General features: G+C 35.9%; 1 protein-coding gene across 2 annotated transcripts in view; it reads right to left on the bottom strand.

Moving 5' to 3' along the window:
* The window catches only part of GALNTL6 (polypeptide N-acetylgalactosaminyltransferase like 6), a 1,218,179-nt gene that overhangs the window by 792,971 nt on the left and 405,360 nt on the right, over positions 1-19,848 (bottom strand). For both annotated transcript variants that reach the window (XM_001084788.5, XM_001084905.4), the window contains one exon: positions 18,274-18,382. In XM_001084788.5, coding sequence (XP_001084788.2) covers positions 18,274-18,382 — 109 coding nt within the window. The remainder of the gene's footprint in view (positions 1-18,273; positions 18,383-19,848) is intronic.

The raw sequence follows: 19,848 nt of genomic DNA, 5'->3' as shown, positions 1-19,848 counted from the left end.
GTAAAAGGATAGAGAGTGAATAAGAGTAACTATATCCACATATGATAATATGGTGATTGGCAGGCCTTTCTAAACTGGGGACATATGATCTGGTGACTTTAAGGAAGGGGCAAGTAGGTTTGTGAAGATATGTATGAAAAGTGCTCAAAGCAGCAAGAGCAGGAAGTGAAAAATTGCTGGAACATGTTTAGTACATTTGTGGAAGAACAAGGAGGCCATTGTGGCCAGTGGAGAAACTGAACACAAATCAATAAGCGCTGAGGTCAGAGACATGGGTCAGGTATAGATCATGTTGGGCCTTACGGGTTGTGGAATAAACTTGGATTTATTTTTGAATATGATTAACAGCCTTTGAAGGCATTTGAGCAGAGGAGTGAAATGGTCTGATTATATATATTCAGATGATCATTCTGACTTTTATTTGAAGAGCTCTGGAGCAAGATCCATTAAGATACTTACTGAAATAGTTTAGGCAGGAGACTCTGGTGGTTTGCATCAGAATGGCCACAGTGTCAATAAACAGCGAGGGCTCCTCCCACAATGCCTTATCCTTTTTAAGAACCACTGTAGTTACTTTTTTTCTAAAATTTCCTTCCAGAACTTGATGCAGTATTTGGCATTTAAAAGTATATCTTGATTTAGTAAATGTATAAAATGACAGAAGACTCAATAAAGCCTCGGATATTCAAACTTACCAGTATGACTAATTAAGACAAATTGAAGTAGTAAAAAGACATAATTTCATGGAATTCCTGAGGCTTATCGTGGAATACATATATTGATTAGATGAGAGTATAAACTGTTTCAACAAAATAGATAATATAGAAGGGTTTAAACCAGCTTTTTAAAAATGTTGAGTTCACTCATATTTTAATCCAAAAACAAGTGTCAAATGCAGTGACAATATTTTGAGTTAAAATAAAAACAAAATTTTAAAGTTCAAAACTAAAAACAAATGCTTTCTAGAAATATGTATCAGTGATATGATGATTTTATAAAACACATACACATCACACACACACATACCTCTGAACGGATTATTTAAAATGTATGTTTTTACCACTTATAAAAGGAAGTTACGATAAATAGGGAACATCATATATTTAAAAAACAGTTATCTAAGCAATTGCATTTCCCCTCTCAACTCCCAGCACAATTTGTTAGATCTATAGTTCCATAAAATGCCATAGGCAGAGTTTACTTTTATTTCAGAAATGTGTTACTTAAAAAAAATTATGGCTGGGCGCAGTGGCTCAAGCCTGTAATCCCAGCACTTTGGGAGGCTGAGACGGGCAGATCACGAGGGTCAGGAGATCGAGACCATCCTAGCTAACACAGTGAAACCCAGTCTCTACTAAAAATACAAAAAATTAGCCGAGTGAGGTGGTGGGCACCTATAGTCCCAGCTACTCGGGAGGCTGAGGCAGGAGAATGGCATAAACCCAGGAGGCGGAGCTTGCAGTGAGCTGAGATCGCCCCACTGCACTCCAGCCTAGGCGACAGAGCGAGACTCCATCTCAAAAAAAAAAAAAAAAAAAAAAATTATATGTGGAGAAATGTCAACTAGATAGCTCTTCAGTTACTGTAATTATACTCAATGTATATTGAATAATGAATCAATATCAAAATGTACATTCTCTTTTATATTGTATCAAAGGAATTTGTATTGAAATTCTTTTCATTCAACTTTTATTAATAATTTGATGAAGATTAAAGAACATGCTAATCTATTTTGTGATAATCTACAGCTGAGAGGTGCAGTTAAACTGTTTGTTAAAAGATAAAATATAGTGTCAATAAATTATCATAAAACATAAAACTAGTTAAATGAACTATAATGGCATTACACATAGAAAATATAAGGTTAGAAAAAAGAATACAATGCTTAAGGTATGACTAGGTTAGTGGCTACTTATAAGAATGAGAAATCAGAGTTAACTGGATAAAAGCATAACTCTTAACTGATGTTAGCATATGCCTTAACGCCTTAACATTTGGTTTACCTCACTTTGGAAGCCTTCCTGCTCCTGCAATGCTGGGTTTTATACCCTTCTTCTACCAATAAATTGGTTTGGCCAATGCTAACACCAAAATAATGAGGTGTAAGATTATGAAATAATAAAAACTCTGGATTTCTTTGAACCTTAATTAATGTGAATAATCTTTACAGTTTGGTTTAACTCTAAGGGCACAGATATGCCAGAAGAGAATCCTGATGCTACTCATAAGGTCCTAAGGCCTGTCTTTCAATTGCTCCTTTTACATTTTTTTTATTAATTCAAGAAATCTCCATTTCCTCAAAGGTGGAAATAATATGTTTTTCTGATTACTCACCTCTAGTGTTTAACAACATGCCTTCCACTATGTATACCACCTATTTATTAAAAACAATTATTTCAAGTAAATGAAGGGAACTAAGGTGGCTACAAATGTGAGAAATCACAGAAGAGCCTCAGGACTGAGTAAAGCCTGCCTACCAGCCTACTAGCCATTACACTTAAGAGTCATCTACTGGATCACAGAACAAACTTCAATAGCAAAAATATTTTGCTAACTCACACCCTGTAAAACTAAGACAAGAATTCAGCTACAAATAAAGACCCATAACAAAACCTTGACCCTCTGAAAATTTCCAGAAATAAAGTAAACTGATTATAATCAAATTACACTACAGTTAAAGGAACATCAGCCCACAGAGATGAAAAAGAACCAGCACAAGAACTCTGGCAACTCAAAAAGCCAGTGTGTCTTTTTTTTTTTTTTTCCTCCAAATGACCACAGTAGCTCCCCAGCAAGGATTCTTAACCAGTTAAAATGGTTGAAATGACAGACATAGAATTCAGAATATGGATAGGAATGAAGATTATGGAAATTAAGGAGGAACTCAAAACTCAATCCAAGAAATCTAAGGATTACAACAAAATGGATCAGGAACTGAAAGACAAAATAGCCATTTAAAGAAAGAATCAAACTGATCTGATAGAGCTGAAAGACACACTACAAGAATTTTACAACACAATTGCAAATATTAACAGCAGAAGAGACCAAACTGAGGAAAGACTCTCAGAGCTGTAAGACTGGTCCTCTGAACTAATTTAGTCAGACAAAAATAAATAAAAAAGGAATAAAAAACAACAAACAAAAACTTCAAAAAACATGGAATTATGTCAAGAGACCAAATCTATGACTCACTGGTGTCCCAGGAAAAAAGGAAAGTATGCAACTTGAAAAACATATTTGAGGATGTCATTCATGAAAATTTCCCCAACCTCACACAAGAGGCCAACATTCAACTTCAGGAAATGCAGAGAACCCCAAGACACATACTCATTAGATTCTCCAAGGTCAACATGAAAGCAAAAATATTAAATGCAGCTAAAGAGAAGAGGCAGGTGACCTACAAGTGGAGCCCTAGAAGGCTAACAGCAGACCTTTCAGCAGAAACCTCATAAGACAGAAGAGTTTGGTCATCTATTTTTGGCATTCTAAGCTCAACACGGGATCAAATGGACTTAACAGATATTTATAGAACTCACCTCTCAAAATCAAAATAATACACTTTCTTATCAGCACATGGCATGTATCCTAAAATTAACCACACAACGCAGCATTAAGAGGAAAGTTTATAATACTAAACACCCACACAAAAAAGTTAGAAAGATCTCAGATTAACAACCAAACATCACACCTTGAGGAAATAGAAAAACAAAAGCAAACCAACCCCAAAGCTAGCAAAAGACAAGAAATAACCAAAATCAGAGTAGAACTGAATGAAGTTGAGACATAAAAAAACATACAAAAGGTCAATGAAAGTAGAAGTTGGTTATTTGAAAGAATAAATAAGATAGAACACTAGCAAGATCAATAAAGACAAAAAGAGAATATCCAAATAAACATATTCAGAAATGACAAAGCTGACATTACAAACAATCTCACGGAAATACAAAAAATCTCCAGAGACTACTACAAAGACCTCTATGCACACAAGTTAGAAAACCTAGAAGAAACGGATAAATTTCTGGGAATATACAGCCTATTAAAACTGAACCAGGTATAAATTCAAACCGTGAATAGACCAATAATTCATTCTGAAACGGAATAAGAAAAAAGGCTACCAACTAGGAAAAGCCCATGTCCAGATGGATTCACAGCCAAATTCGACCAGACATGTAATGAAGAATGGGTACCATTCTTACTAAAACTATTCCAAAAAATTGAATAGGAGACATTCTTCCCTAACTCATTCTATGAGACCAGCATCATCCTGATACCAAAACCAGTAGAGAGACAAAACAAAAAAGAAAATTATAGGCTAATATCTTTCATAAACATAGATGCAAAATCCTTAATAAAATACTAGCAAATTGAACCCAGCAGCACATCAAAATGCTAATCCATCATGATCAAGTAAGCTTTATCCTTGGGATACAAGGTTGGTTCAACATATGCAAATCAATAAATGTGATTCATCACATAAAGAGAACTATAAACAGAAACTATATAACCATATCAATAGATTCAGCAAATGCTTTCAATAAAATTCAGCTTTCCTTCATATTAAAAATCCTCAACAAACTAGGCATCGAAAGGACATACCTCAAAATAATAAGAGCCATCTGAGGCAAACCCATAACCAGTATCATACAGAACAGACAAAAGCTGGAAGCACCACCCTTGAAAACTGGCACAAGACAAGGATACCCTCTCTCATCACTCCTATTCAATATAGTACTGAAATCCTAGTCAGAGCAATTGGGCAAGAGAAAGAAATAAAAAGCATCTAAATACAAAGAGAGGAATTCAAACTATTCCTGTTTGCAGTCAATATAATTTTGTAACTAGAAAACCCCATTCTCTGCCAATGGCTCCTAGATCATATAAACAACTTCAGCAAAGTTTCAGGATACAAAATCAATGTAGAAAAATTAGTAGCATTTCTATACACCAGCAACATCCAAGCTGAGAGCTAAATTAAGAATGCAGTCCTATCCACAATAGCCATAAAAAAGATAAAATACCTAGGAATAAAGCTAACCAGGGAGGTGAAAGATCTCTACAATGAGAATTACAAAATGTTGCTCAGAGAAATCATAGATGAAATAAACAAATGGAAAAACATTCCATGTTCATGATAGGCAGGATGAATATTGTTAAAATGCTATACTGCCCAAAGCAGTTTACAGATTCAATGCTATTTCTATTGAACTACCAATGACGTTCTTCACTAACTAAATAAAACTAAACACAGAACTAAAAAAAGCTATTTTAAAATTCATATGAAACCAAAAAAGAGCCTGAATAGCCAAAGCAATCCTAAACAAAAAGAACAAGGCTGGAGGCATCACAGAATCTGACTTCAAACAATGTTACAAGGCTACAGTAATAAAAACAGCATGGTACTAGTATAAAATAGACACATAGACCAATGGAACAGACTAGAGAGCCCAGATATAAAGCCATACACCTGAAACCATCTGATCTTTGACAAAGCTGACAAAAACAAGCATGGGGAAAGGACTGCCTACTTAATAAATGGTGCTATGATAACTGGCTAGTCATACAGAGAAGATTGAAACTAGACCCCTTCCTTACACCATATACAAAAATCAGCTCAAGATGGATTAAGGCTCAAATGTAAAACCTAAAATTATAAAATCCTTGAAGAAAACCTAGGAAATACCATTTTAGACTTAAGCTCTGGCAAATATTTCATGATGAAGACATCAAAAACAACTGCAACAAAACCAAAAATTGACAAATGCTACTGAATCAAGCAAAAAAGCTTCTGCACGGCAAAGAAAACTATTGACACAGGAAATGGACAACACACATAATGGGAGAAAATATTTGTAAACTATGCATCTGACAAAGGTCTAATATCCAGAATCTCTAAGGAACTTAAACAATTTAACAAGCAAAACATTCACAAACCCATTAAAAAGTGGGCAAAGGATATGAACACTTTTCAAATAGCCAACAAGCAAATGAAAAAAAAAATGTTCAACGTTACTCATCATTAGTGATCACTAATCACTACTAATGGGGATATAAATTACTTCAACCATTGTGGAATTTTGGAGATTACTCAAAGAACCTAAAACTGAACTGCCATTCAACCCAGTGATCCCATTATTGGGTGTACACCCAAAGGAAGTCATTCTACCATAAGGACACATGCATGTGTATGTTCATTGCAGCACTATTCACAATAACAAAGACATGGAATCAACTTAGGTGCCAATCAGTGGTAGACGGGATAAGTAAAATGTGGTAAATATGTACCATGGAATACTATGTAAGCCATAACAAAGGACGAAATCATGTTTTTTTGCAGCAACATGGATGGAGCTGGAGACCATTATCCTAAGTGAACTAAAGCAGGAACAGGAAACGAAACATCGCATGTTCTTATTATAAGTGAGAACTAAACGTTGAGTACACATAGACAAAGAAGGGAACAATAGACACTAAGACCTACATGAGGATGAAGATAGGAGGAGATTGAGGATCAAAAAAAATACCTATTGAGTACTACGTTTATTATCTAGGTGATGAAGCAACATGTACACCAAACTCCTACAACTTGCAATTTATCTATAGAATCAACCTGCAAATGTATCCCTAAAAGCAAAACAAAATAAAATAAAGTATCTGATATCTCAAAAATCACCAAATATTCCACAGAGCTGTAATTACCAGAACAAAAGATAAATGTAACAACATTAATGAAAACACTAACAAATTATGTAATGAAATGCATGCTGCCTATCATGCTAATATACTTTTACAAAGATTAGTGAGATTTCATTGGGAAAGAGTTTCTGAATTTTCTTATTTTAAGATAGTTTCAGCGCTTTTTAAGTGGGCTAGACATTCCAAAAGATATTGAAAGAAAAACAAATACAATGTGGAACACTGGATCACAGAGCAGTGCAATGTAGTTAAAGTAATATTTAGAGGGGAACTTAGTTTCCCAAATGCTTATTCTACAATAGAAAAATGACTGAAATTAGGAGGTATAAATTTATTTTTAAGTATACCATGGAATACTATGCGGCCATAATGATGAATGAAATAATGTCCTTTGCAGCAACATGGATGCACTTAGATGTCATTATCCTAAGCAAATTAACCCAGAAACAGAAAATGAAATATTACATATTCTTACGTATAAGTGGGAGTTAACCCATTTATGGGTTAACACTGGGCATACTTGCACAAAAAGATGGGAATAGGAGATACTAGGAACTACGGGGCATGAGGAGTGGAGTGGGCAAGTACTGAAAAACTACCGACTGGGCACTATGCTCAGAACCGGAGTAACAGGTTCCATCATACTCCAGACCTCAGCATCATGCAATATACCCTTGTAACAAACCTGCATACATATCCCCTGAAACAAAACTAAATGTTGAAATTTTAAAAGTGAAAAATAAAAAAGTTAGTGCAAACAACATTTTTTAAAAGTCAGAAAAAATTTAGAGAAAAATAAAATAAATGAACAGAGACAAAAACTGGCTTTTGAAGTAAGTCATAAAAGTGACAAATTTTTGGCCTGGGGCAATGGCTCATGCCTATAATCCAAGCACTTTGGGAGGCCAAGTTGGGCGGATCACCAGAGGTCAGAAGTTCGAGACCAGCCAGGCGAACATGGTAGAACCCTGTCTCCACTAAAAATACAAAAATTAGCCAGGCGTGGTGGTGCATGCCTTTAGTCCAAGCTCCTCAAGAGGCTGAGGCAGGAGAATCACTTGAGGGGAGGTGGAGGTTGCAGTGAGCCGAGATCACACCACTGCACTCCAGCCTGGGCAACAGAGTGAGACTCCATCTCAAACAAACAAACAAATAAAAAACTGAAAAATTTTTGTAGAAATAGATTAAGAAAGTAGAAAAAAAATCTGAAAAAAGTATATAAATTTAAGCATCGCAGGCATTACAAAAATCTTATGAGGACATAAGAATAGGTAAATAAATTTGTGTTAATAAATATAAACATTTAGATATAATGGACAAATTACTAGAAGAATACCATTAGTTCCAGAAGAAATAGATAATCAACTACTACTTTAACTACATAAAATGTTAGCCAAGTGGTTAAAAATGTATGCTCCAAGGAAAGTTCAGGTCAACAGAGCTTCATCCATAAAAAAATCCATAATGATCACTAAAGAAATAATTTTAGTTTACAACAAACAATTATGAAGTATAAGAAACAGCAAGTATTAAACAGTCATTTTATGAAGCTGTCATTATACTGTTACCAAAACTTGACAAAGACTTGATAAGAATAGAAAATTTGGGGCCAATATTAATTCATAGGTAAAGATTTGAAAATGCCAAACAAAATATTAACAAATCAAATATAGTTATTATAAAAAGAATGATTTAGTCTAGAATAACAAATATGGTTTCTGTTAGAAAAGCAACAGATATAATTTACCCAAATAACAGATTAAAGGAGAAAATTTATCTTATCTATATTAATAAATGCAAATGAACAGAAAACTTTTAATAGAATCAGCACCCCTTCAGGTTAAAAGAAAGTCACAAACTCTCAGCAAAACAGATTCAGAAATAACATAAGTGTATTTGTTAAAGTGCATACTGTATTTGTATTGTGTTAATAAACATGATAAAATGTATTTACATTAGATAAATTGATCTAACAATAGACAGGCAGATAAAATCTCAAAATGAGCACTTAAATTCCTTTTGTGAGAATCATAAAATGCCAGAAGTAGCCATTATTACCAACTATTCAATGTTACACTGCAGTTTTTAGCAATTATAATAATAGGAGAAAACTAAAACTAAAATTATACGTCTAGAATAGAAAAAAAATTTTTTAAATCACTGTCATTACTATCAAATATGAGTGTCTACATTTTGAAAATCCAAAATAAACTATTGGTAAATGTTCTGAATTAATAGAAAAGCTTAGAACATTTTCTAAATTCCTATCAGTGTTAAGAGTTATTAACATTTCTATATTACAATTACAAATGAGGAATTTCAATATAATCATTATGTGAACAAAATCAACATAATATTAGTTTACTAAGATTAATACTAAACATAATCTGAGAACAAAATTACAAAGCCATCCTTAAATATAATAAAGAATTAGCAAATAAATATAATACTGTACCATAGAATAGACTATTCTATATTGGAAAATATCAATAATCCCCTAATTCATCCATAGGCTAAACACAATTAAAAAATTCCCACTTTTTTGTGCGTATCTTCATATGTTAATGTGAAATTTAAAACTGAATGCAAAATTTTAAGGAAGAATACAGTGTAAGAATGACAACAAAAAGAAGAGCAAGAATGTAGCTCTTTTTTGGTAAGCTATACCAGCTATTAATAGCTGTAATAAAGATATAGTACATTAGCTATTGTGGCATTAGCATAGGGATTTTTACTCACAGAACAAGATTGAGAACCCAGAAAGAGAACACACAAATATGGGAACTTAATTTATAATAGAGTCAATAGTTCAGAGCAATGGAAGGAAAGACAAATTTCTTAATAAATGTTGCTAATAATTGGTTAAGTGAATAAAAACTAAATAAATATTGGATCCCTACCTCACATTATATAAAAATGAACACTAGGTGGATTTTTTTTTTTTTTTTTTAAATTTGTAGGAGTTCTTTAATCTTTAAATGGGCTCTGGCCTCAAAATTGAGATTGTCTGTGAAAAACTACCATTCTTCATCAAATATTTGAGACAGAAAAACTAGTGAAGCACAAAAGTTATGCATGCAAACGTACAAAGTCTTCATATTTAAAAAAATAATAGTAGCCACAGTTTGTTGAGAACTTGCTAGGTTCTAAGTGTTGTGTTCGTACTTTATTTATTTATTTATTTTTTTGCACAAAGCTTTTTTTTTTATTTCTTAGCCAAATCTTTATAACATGATCTATTTCTTCCAAAACTGTAAATGAGGACTTCATCCTTCACATCATGGCTTACAAACTACAGCCTACAGGCCAAATCCAGCCCTCTGCCTGTTTTTTTTTGTTTGTTTGTTTGTTTGTTTTAATTAATTTATTATTATTGTACTTTAAGTTGTAGGGTACATGTGCATAACGTGCAGGTTTGTTACATATGTATACTTGTGCCATGTTGGTGTGCTGCACCCATCAACTCATCATTTACATCAGGTATAACTCCCAATGCAATCCCTCCCCCCTCCCCCCTCCCCATGATAGGCCCCTGTGTGTGATGTTCCTGGCTCTCTGTTTGTCTGTTACTGGTGTATAAGAATGCTTGTGATTTTTGCACATTAATTTTGTATCCTGAGATTTTGCTGAAGTTGCTTATCAGCTTAAGGAGATTTTGGGCTGAGACAATGGGGTTTTCTAAATATACAATCATGTCATCTACAAACAGGGACAGTTTGACTTCTTCTTTTCCTAACTGAATACCCTTGATTTCTTTCTCTTGCCTAATTGCCCTAGCCAGAACTTCCAACACTATGTTGAATAGGAGTGGTGAGAGAGGGCATCCCTGTCTTGTGCCAGTTTTCAAAGGGAATTTTTCCAGTTTTTGCCCATTCAGTATGATATTGGCTGTGGGTTTGTCATAAATAGCTCTTATTATTTTGAGGTACGTTCCATCAATACCGAATTTATTGAGCGTTTTTAGCATGAAGGGCTGTTGAATTTTGTCAAAAGCCTTTTCTGCATCTATTGAGATAATCATGTGGTTCTTGTCTTTGGTTCTGTTTATATGCTGGATTATGTTTATTGATTTGCGAATGTTGAACCAGCCTTGCATCCCAGGGATGAAGCCCACTTGATCATGGTGGATAAGCTTTTTGATGTGTTGCTGAATCCGGTTTGCCAGTATTTTATTGAGGATTTTTGCATCGATGTTCATCAGGGATATTGGTCTAAAATTCTCTTTTTTTGTTGTGTCTCTGCCAGGCTTTGGTATCAGGATGATGTTGGCCTCATAAAATGAGTTAGGGAGGATTCCCTCTTTTTCTATTGATTGGAATAGTTTCAGAAGGAATGGTACCAACTCCTCCTTGTACCTCTGGTAGAATTCAGCTGTGAATCCATCTGGTCCTGGACTTTTTTTGGTTGGTAGGCTATTAATTATTGCCTCAATTTCAGAGCCTGCTATTGGTCTATTCAGGGATTCAACTTCTTCCTGGTTTAGTCTTGGAAGAGTGTAAGTGTCCAGGAAATTATCCATTTCTTCTAGATTTTCCAGTTTATTTGCACAGAGGTGTTTATAGTATTCTCTGATGGTAGTTTGTATTTCTGTGGGGTCGGTGGTGATATCCCCTTTATCATTTTTAATTGCGTCGATTTGATTCTTCTCTCTTTTCTTCTTTATTAGTCTTGCTAGTGGTCTGTCAATTTTGTTGATCTTTTCAAAAAACCAACTCCTGGATTCATTGATTTTTTGGAGAGTTTTTTGTGTCTCTATCTCCTTCAGTTCTGCTCTGATCTTAGTTATTTCTAGCCTTCTGCTAGCTTTCGAATGTGTTTGCTCTTGCTTCTCTAGTTCTTTTAATTGTTATGTTAGAGTGTCAATTTTAGATCTTTCCTGCTTTCTCTTGTGGGCATTTAGTGCTATAAATTTCCCTCTACACACTGCTTTAAATGTGTCCCAGAGATTCTGGTATGTTGTATCGTTGTTCTCATTGGTTTCAAAGAACATCTTTATTTCTGCCTTCATTTCGTTATGTACCCAGTAGTCATTCAGGAGCAGGTTGTTCAGTTTCCATGTAGTTGAGCGGTTTTGATTGAGTTTCTTAGTCCTGAGTTCTAGTTTGATTGCACTTTGGTCTGAGAGACAGTTTGTTATAATTTCTGTTCTTGTACATTTGCTGAGGAGTGCTTTACTTCCAATTACGTGGTCGATTTTGGAGTAAGTACGATGTGGTGCTGAGAAGAATGTATATTCTGTTGATTTGGGGTGGAGAGTTCTATAGATGTCTATTAGGTCTGCTTGCTGCAGAGATGAGTTCAATTCCTGGATATCCTTGTTAACTTTCTGTCTCGTTGATCTGTCTAATGTTGACAGTGGAGTGTTGAAGTCTCCCATTATTATTGTATGGGAGTCTAAGTCTCTTTGTAAGTCTCTAAGGACTTGCTTTATGAATCTGGGTGCTCCTGTATTGGGTGCATATATATTTAGGATAGTTAGCTCTTCCTGTTGAATTGATCCCTTTACCATTATGTAATGGCCTTCTTTGTCTCTTTTGATCTTTGATGGTTTAAAGACTGTTTTATCAGCGACTAGTATTGCAACCCCTGCTTTTTTTTGTTCTCCATTTGCTGGGTAAATCTTCCTCCATCCCTTTGTTTTGAGCCTATGTATGTCTCTGCGTGTGAGATGGGTCTCCTGAATACAGCAGACTGATGGGTCTTGACTCTTTATCCAGTTTGCCAGTCTGTGTCTTTTAATTGGAGCATTTAGTCCATTTACATTTAAGGTTAAGATTGTTATGTGTGAACTTGATCCTGCCATTATGATATTAACTGGTTATTTTGCTTGTTAGTTGATGCAGTTTCTTCCTAGCCTCGATGGTCTTTACATTTTGGCATGTTTTTGCAATGGCTGGTACCGGTTGTTCCTTTCCATGTTTAGTGCTTCCTTCAGGGTCTCTTGTAAGGCAGGCCTAGTGGTGACAAAATCTCTAAGCATTTGCTTATCTGTAAAGGATTTTATTTCCCCTTCACTTATGAAACTTAGTTTGGCTGGATATGAAATTCTGGGTTGAAAATTCTTTTCTTTAAGAATGTTGAATATTGGCCCCCACTCTCTTCTGGCTTGGAGAGTTTCTGCTGAGAGATCTGCTGTTAGTCTGATGGGCTTCCCTTTGTGGGTAACCCGACCTTTCTCTCTGGCTGCCCTTAACATTTTTTCCTTCATTTCAACTTTGGTGAATCTGGCAATTATGTGTCTTGGAGTCGCTCTTCTCGAGGAGTATCTTTGTGGCGTTCTCTGTATTTCCTGGATTTGAATGTTGGCCTGCCCTACTAGGTTGGGGAAGTTCTCCTGGATGATATCCTGTAGAGTGTTTTCCAACTTGGTTCCATTTTCCCCCTCACTTTCAGGCACCCCAATCAGACGTAGATTTGGTCTTTTTACATAATCCCATACTTCTTGCAGGCTTTGTTCATTTCTTTTTGTTCTTTTTTCTTTTGGTTTCTCTTCTCGCTTCATTTCATTCATTTGATCCTCAATCGCAGATACTCTTTCTTCCAGTTGATCGAGTCGGTTACTGAAGCTTGTGCATTTGTCACGTATTTCGCGTGTCATGGTTTTCATCTCTTTCATTTCGTTTAGGACCTTCTCTGCATTAATTACTCTAGCCATCAATTCTTCCACTTTTTTTTCAAGATTTTTAGTTTCTTTGCACTGGGTACGTAATTCCTCCTTTAGCTCTGAGAAATTTGATGGACTGAAGCCTTCTTCTCTCATCTCGTCAAAGTCATTCTCCATCCAGCTTTGATCCATTGCTGGCGATGAGCTGCGCTCCTTTGCCGGGGGAGATGCGCTCTTATTTTTTGAATTTCCAGCTTTTCTGCCCTGCTTTTTCCCCATCTTTGTGGTTTTATCTGCCTCTGGTCTTTGATGATGGTGATGTACTGATGGGGTTTTGGTGTAGGTGTCCTTCCTGTTTGATAGTTTTCCTTCTAACAGTCAGGACCCTCAGCTGTAGGTCTGTTGGAGATTGCTTGAGGTCCACTCCAGACCCTGTTTGCCTGGGTATCAGCAGCAGAGGCTGCAGAAGATAGAATATTTCTGAACAGCGAGTGTACCTGTCTGATTCTTGCTTTGGAAGCTTCCTCTCAGGGGTGTACTTCACCCTGTGAGGTGTGGGGTGTCAGACTGCCCCTAGTGGGGGATGTCTCCCAGTTAGGCTACTCAGGGGTCAGGGACCCACTTGAGCAGGGAGTCTGTCCCTTCTCAGATCTCAACCTCCGTGTTGGGAGATCCACTGCTCTCTTCAAAGCTGTCAGACAGAGTTGTTTGTGTCTGCAGAGGTTTCTGCTGCTTTTGTTGTTGTATAGTTGTGCCCTGTCCCCAGAGGTGGAGTCTACAGAGACAGGCAGGTTTCCTTGAGCTTCTGTGAGCTCCACCCAGTTCGAGCTTCCCAGCGGCTATGTTTACCTACTTAAGCCTCAGCAATGGCGGGCGCCCCTCCCCCAGCCTCGCTGCTGCCTTGCCGGTAGATCACAGACTGCTGTGCTAGCAATGAGGGAGGCTCCGTGGGTGTGGGACCCTCCCGGCCAGGCGTGGGATATGATCTCCTGGTGTGCCTGTTTGCTTAAAGCGCAGTATTAGGGTGGGAGTTACCCGATTTTCCAGGTGTTGTGTGTCTCAGTTCCACTGGCTAGGAAAAGGGCTTCCCTTCCCCCTTGCGCTTCCCAGGTGAGGCAATGCCTCGCCCTGCTTCAGCTCTCGCTGGTCGGGCTGCAGCAGCTGACCAGCACCGATCGTCCGGCACTCCCCAGTGAGATGAACCCAGTACCTCAGTTGAAAATGCAGAAATCACCGGTCTTCTGTGTCGCTCGCGCTGGGAGTTGGAGACTGGAGCTGTTCCTATTTGGCCATCTTGCTCCGTCCTCCTCACTAGGTGGATTTAAGACCCAAATGTAAAATGTGAAATTATCAAGTTTATTTATTTATTTATTTATTTATTTATTTATTTATTTAGAGACAGGGTTTCCAGCCCAGGCTGGATATCTCACTGCAGCCTCGAATTCCAGGCTCAGGTGATCCTCCTGCCTCAGCCTTCCATGTAGCTGAGACTACAGGCACATGTCACCACACCTGGAAGAATACATATATATTTTTAATTGTAGAGATGAGGTCTCACTATGTTTCCCAGGCTGCTCTCAAACTCCTGGGCTCAAGCAGTCCTCCCTCCACTGCCTCCCAGTGTGTGGGATTACAGGTGTGAGCCACTGTGCCCAGCCAAAATTATCAAATTTTTAAAAGACAATATAGAACATCAGTATGACCTATCTTTTACAAATGATTGCTGAATTTGGCTATCTCAAAATTGAAAACTATTCATTAAACCATACATAAAGAGATTTTTTAAAATAGTCTACAAAATGTAGGATAAGTTCTTGTCACTAAATATAACCACCAAAGGATATAATTTAAAATAAATCAAGAACACTGTGTGGAGCAAATAATTCAAAAGATGGAAACAGAAATGAATAGGACCTTTACCAAAAAGGGAGAACAAATGGCCCAAAAGCATAAAAAAGATATCAACCACATTTTAATGTGTTTGCATTAATAAAATGCAAATCTAAGTAACAGTGAGAGACTATTTCATATCACCAAATTTGGGGAAAAAGTCAGACAATTTCAAATATTCATAAGGATGTACAGCAATGAGAATTCTATCCGTTACTGATTGAAATGAAATTGGTGTATCAATTTTGGCAGCTAGTCATGCCCTAATAAAGTTCAACTGTGCATTCTCTAGACATACAAATCTACTATTAAATATGTACCTTAATAAAATATTGTCTCTACCCCAGAACCATGCACAAGAATACTTATAGCAGCATTATACACAACAACTAAAACTATTCAAAGGCCCACCAAGAGGACAATGTTACAGAAAATTTAACAACAGTAAAAATGAACCAACATTTCACGCATTGATCTAGATAAATCTCAAAAATATTTTTGAGTGAAAGAAGAAAGTCATACAGTAAAATTAAATTTTTAGATAAAGGTCAAACACTGGCAAAACTTACCAGTATTTGATTCAGGATAAATACACTGGCAGTAAAAACTACAGAGAAAAATAATAGAGTAAACACAAAATTAAAGTCTTGGACTTTAATGGCACAAATGATCCTTTTTCTTGTCCTATATATGAAATACACAGATGTTATTTGATTTTGACTCTGTACCTGAGTGTGTGTGTACACACATGTATGTTTTAATACATTTTTCTTTATGATATATTGCATTGTATAAAAATAATAAATTTTAGTGTATAAATTTTCATACATCCTCCAGTGAAAAAAAAATTCTACTATTTAAAAGCTTTTTAATTACACAAAGAATTTGTACTTAAAAACTTGTGATATTACCAATTTCTTTTGTAGATCAGTTTTCCCTTGGTCCAAGCAAAGATGAAGATAGAAAAGACAAGTTTATTCAGGAGGTGGAAAGGGTGGTATGAAGCATATATAAATGTGAAGCACTGGATTTTGTATTCAAAACTCATTAGTACAAGCAAAGGATAGGCATGCCAATTCATGTTAAAGTAACTTAGATGGATTAATAATTACAGTTATCATTAGTCGAGTTTCCAATATGTCCAAATAATTGGACAATTACTGTAAGTATATTATCTTTAATCCTTAAATAAATTCTACAAAGTAGAATATCAGAAACAGAAATCGATTCACCACAGCGCCTGTATGGAAATGCTAGGATTTGAACCTAGGTGTGTCTTTCTCCTGTTGTGTCCTTGCCATTACTCCATATTGTCCAAATATTATTATTTAATAGTGGAGTATAATGGACCATGATAAGACCTGGTTCTTAATCCAGAGCTGGAAATTATTAGCTGCTTGAACTTGGATAAAATTTAATAAATTCATAGGAACTCAGTTTTATTTAATTTGGGATACCTATCAGAGTTATTCTGAGATTTAAATAAAATACATATGCAAAGTACTTAGTAGAAAACATGCATTCAATAAATTTGGGCAATTTTATTATTATTATTAACTTGTGGAAGATTCAATTGGTAAGATTATGAAAACATTCCAAAAAACTTCAGCATCCTGGGGTCATAAGGAGAAACAAGTAGTTGGATTAATACAGGGTTGATTGAGCCAATAGAGGAAAAAGATAAAAGTACTAGAAAAGTAAGGATGCTGGTAAGGAACTCACTTTCACGACCATTCATGGGGTCACTGCCTAAGGTGGAAAGATGATAGAACCTGGAAGAAGTTGATTCTCTGAAAACAGGGAACATCTTTGGAATAAGCCGCTTTAATAAAGTTGAGGATAGGGCGTGGGGCAGGCCTTTTTTTGAAGAAAAGGAATGGAAGAAAATAAAAAAGACTGTAATTAAGTCAGCCATACCTGATACAGAGCTACGAACATTTCACAGCCCAGAACAATTTTGTTCCTAACTCTAGTTGAGTAAGAGGACCTCACACCGTGGCTAGTCATAATTCTGCTGCTGATTTGACCTTGAATGCAGTGTCTCATGGCTGCTGAGATGTCTTTACCAAACTGTAGCTGCTCTATTTCTGTGACATCCTCACTGAGAAAATAACTTACTTGGCTGAACAAACGAATATGGGTTTCCTATCATGAGTTACTCACTTTCACTGGATTTCTACTTATATACCCTTCTGAATTTCTGTTCACAACAACCTAATCTTTAAGTCCTTCTAGAAAGACTTGTCTTTTGTTTGTTTGTTTGTTTGTTTGAGACGGAGTCTTGCTCTGTCGCCCAGGCTGCAGTGAAGTGCCATGATCTCAGCTCACTGCAAGCTACACCTCATGGGCCATTCTCCTGCCTCAGCCTCCCGTATAGCTGGAACTACAGGTACCCACCACCAGGCCCGGCTAATTTTTTGTATTTTTAGTAGAGATGGGGTTTTACCATGTTAGCAGGATGGTCTCGATCTCCTGACCTCGTGATCTGCCCACCTTGGCCTCCCAAAGTGTAAAGACTTATTCTTTCCTGCTACTTTGTCCTTTAACTCTAGCACAAGTCTAGAACTGCTACAAATAAACAGACCTACTTGATTCCATTTAACTGCCTGATTGCTTTTCCAACTATTGCCAACCTTAGAAACCCATCTGCTTGACCTGCTGGCTTGCTGTACGTCCTGCTAGTGTCTGGAAATGTTGGTAGAAATGAAATACTTCGCATTGCCAGTTAGATACACTTCAGCTCTAAGGAGTGAATCTTGCTCAAGATACATATCTACCAGGTCAAGTCTCGTTGACAAATCCCAGGATACCCCTAGAAATTATTAACAAGCAGTTGGGAATATACAGTACTATATATTTATTAAATTTTAATGACTTTTACTGCAGCTAATATTAAAAAGACTATTCATTATTTGTTTTCTCTCTGAAATTTGAAGTCACTTAGGTTCTGTCTAGTATCACCTCCAATATCCCCATGAAACATACTTTAATGTGTGCAGAAGAAATGCTAATTAGAGATCCTTTACGTGACAAATGAGACACTGCTGCGAGTGAAGTAGCACTTTGGCGTACACTGAACTTCATACCTGAGCGCATAGCCTCTTTCTGAATGCTTTCATAGTCATGCCAGTCCTTTCTTCTCAAACCATCTGTCCATGAATAGAATTGCCCATCTCCCAGGCCCAGTGGAAATGTCTGTGGAAAAGGAAAGTATTCAAGCATAAAAAGGAGGTATTTCCTTTTGCATGGTAGGTAAACACAGCCGGGCACATAATAGGCAATCAAAGAATATCTGTTAAATAAGTGAATCCTCTGTGTATAGTGAAAAGAAAGCTATCGCTGGTGACCAGATTTATACACATTTTAAATCTTTTTTTTAACCTTTAAAATGAGAGCACACCTCTCCCACAACAACTACCATTCCCTATTTTATTTCATCCAGAGACACTACTATTTAGTGTGTCACCTGTAAGCATAAATGCCGAGCTGTTTTTATTTGCCCAAAGTGTAAATATTGATGGTGCTACCAATTTTGGTGTTGCATTGAATTAATTTTGTTTGGGATTGGTACAGTTTTATTTATTTTGATCAAACATATCTGAACGGCTTTATAGTAACATTAGCAACCATTCATTGAATGCTCACTATGTGCCAGGTTCTATGTTAAATACTCTGCGTATAGAAGTTTTTTTAATCCTTATGATAGCCTCGGGTTGTAAATCCCCATTTTTCTGCTGAGTAAACTGAGGATCAAATAACTAAAATAACTTGAGGTAAACCACAGTGGCAGCGCCAGGACTTGGACCAGTTCTGTTAAGACCAAAACTGTGCTCTTAAAAACTATTAAATACTGTCTCTCATCTAGATTTCTGGAAACATAGTGCATGTTTACACTTATACTTAAAATTATCACCCATTCATCAACTATAGTCACAAAATACAGTTCATGCTTTTCCAAAGTCTAATATGTTATCATGTCAACGTGAAAATTATTTCTGTGTACATTGCTGAAGCTACTTCCTTTTTGTGGTGTTTATTTCTGGTAATAAGAAACAATAATCATTTTGAATAAAATTTATCTTCACAATCTTGTAGTCAAGATAATGTAAAATAAGTGTTTTCAAATTTACATACTATTTTTGCTTTTGTTCTTTTTTGGAAATAAGTAATACATCAACTGAATGAAGAAAATAAAATTCTAGAAAGCAAAAAGAAAAAGTCAATTTAGCCAAAAAATGAATAATTTCAGTGAGGTAATTTTATTCTAACAGACTTTTCAAGATACAAAATGTCTTATTTCTTAGTTTTAGATAATATAGCCATTATGCTTTTGAAAAATTATCTACCTTTAGCCTATCTTCATAGTTTATAAAAGATATACTTGTTTTGAAAGGATAAAAATGGGGCATAATATTCTTTCCTTAAAAAAGGTAGTTAAAATCAGAGAAAATATTTTCCCAATCAGGTGACTATAATCTACATATTTCAAAGAATTTGTTGCTCATAATATTGGTGAGCTCAGAAAAAAAGAGGGACAAATATACAAAGATTATGGTGAATTTATATAAAATATTAGGAATGATGATAATTTTTTAAAGGAAGATGAAACAAAAGTTATGGAAAAGTAAATAGAAAATGACATAGTGAAAGTAAAAGAAAAT

Source organism: Macaca mulatta, chromosome 5 (assembly GCF_049350105.2).
Source record: "Macaca mulatta isolate MMU2019108-1 chromosome 5, T2T-MMU8v2.0, whole genome shotgun sequence".
Classification (NCBI taxonomy): domain Eukaryota; kingdom Metazoa; phylum Chordata; class Mammalia; order Primates; family Cercopithecidae; genus Macaca; species Macaca mulatta.
Note: the sequence above shows the minus strand (reverse complement) of the source record. Positions and strands in the feature narration are given on the sequence as shown.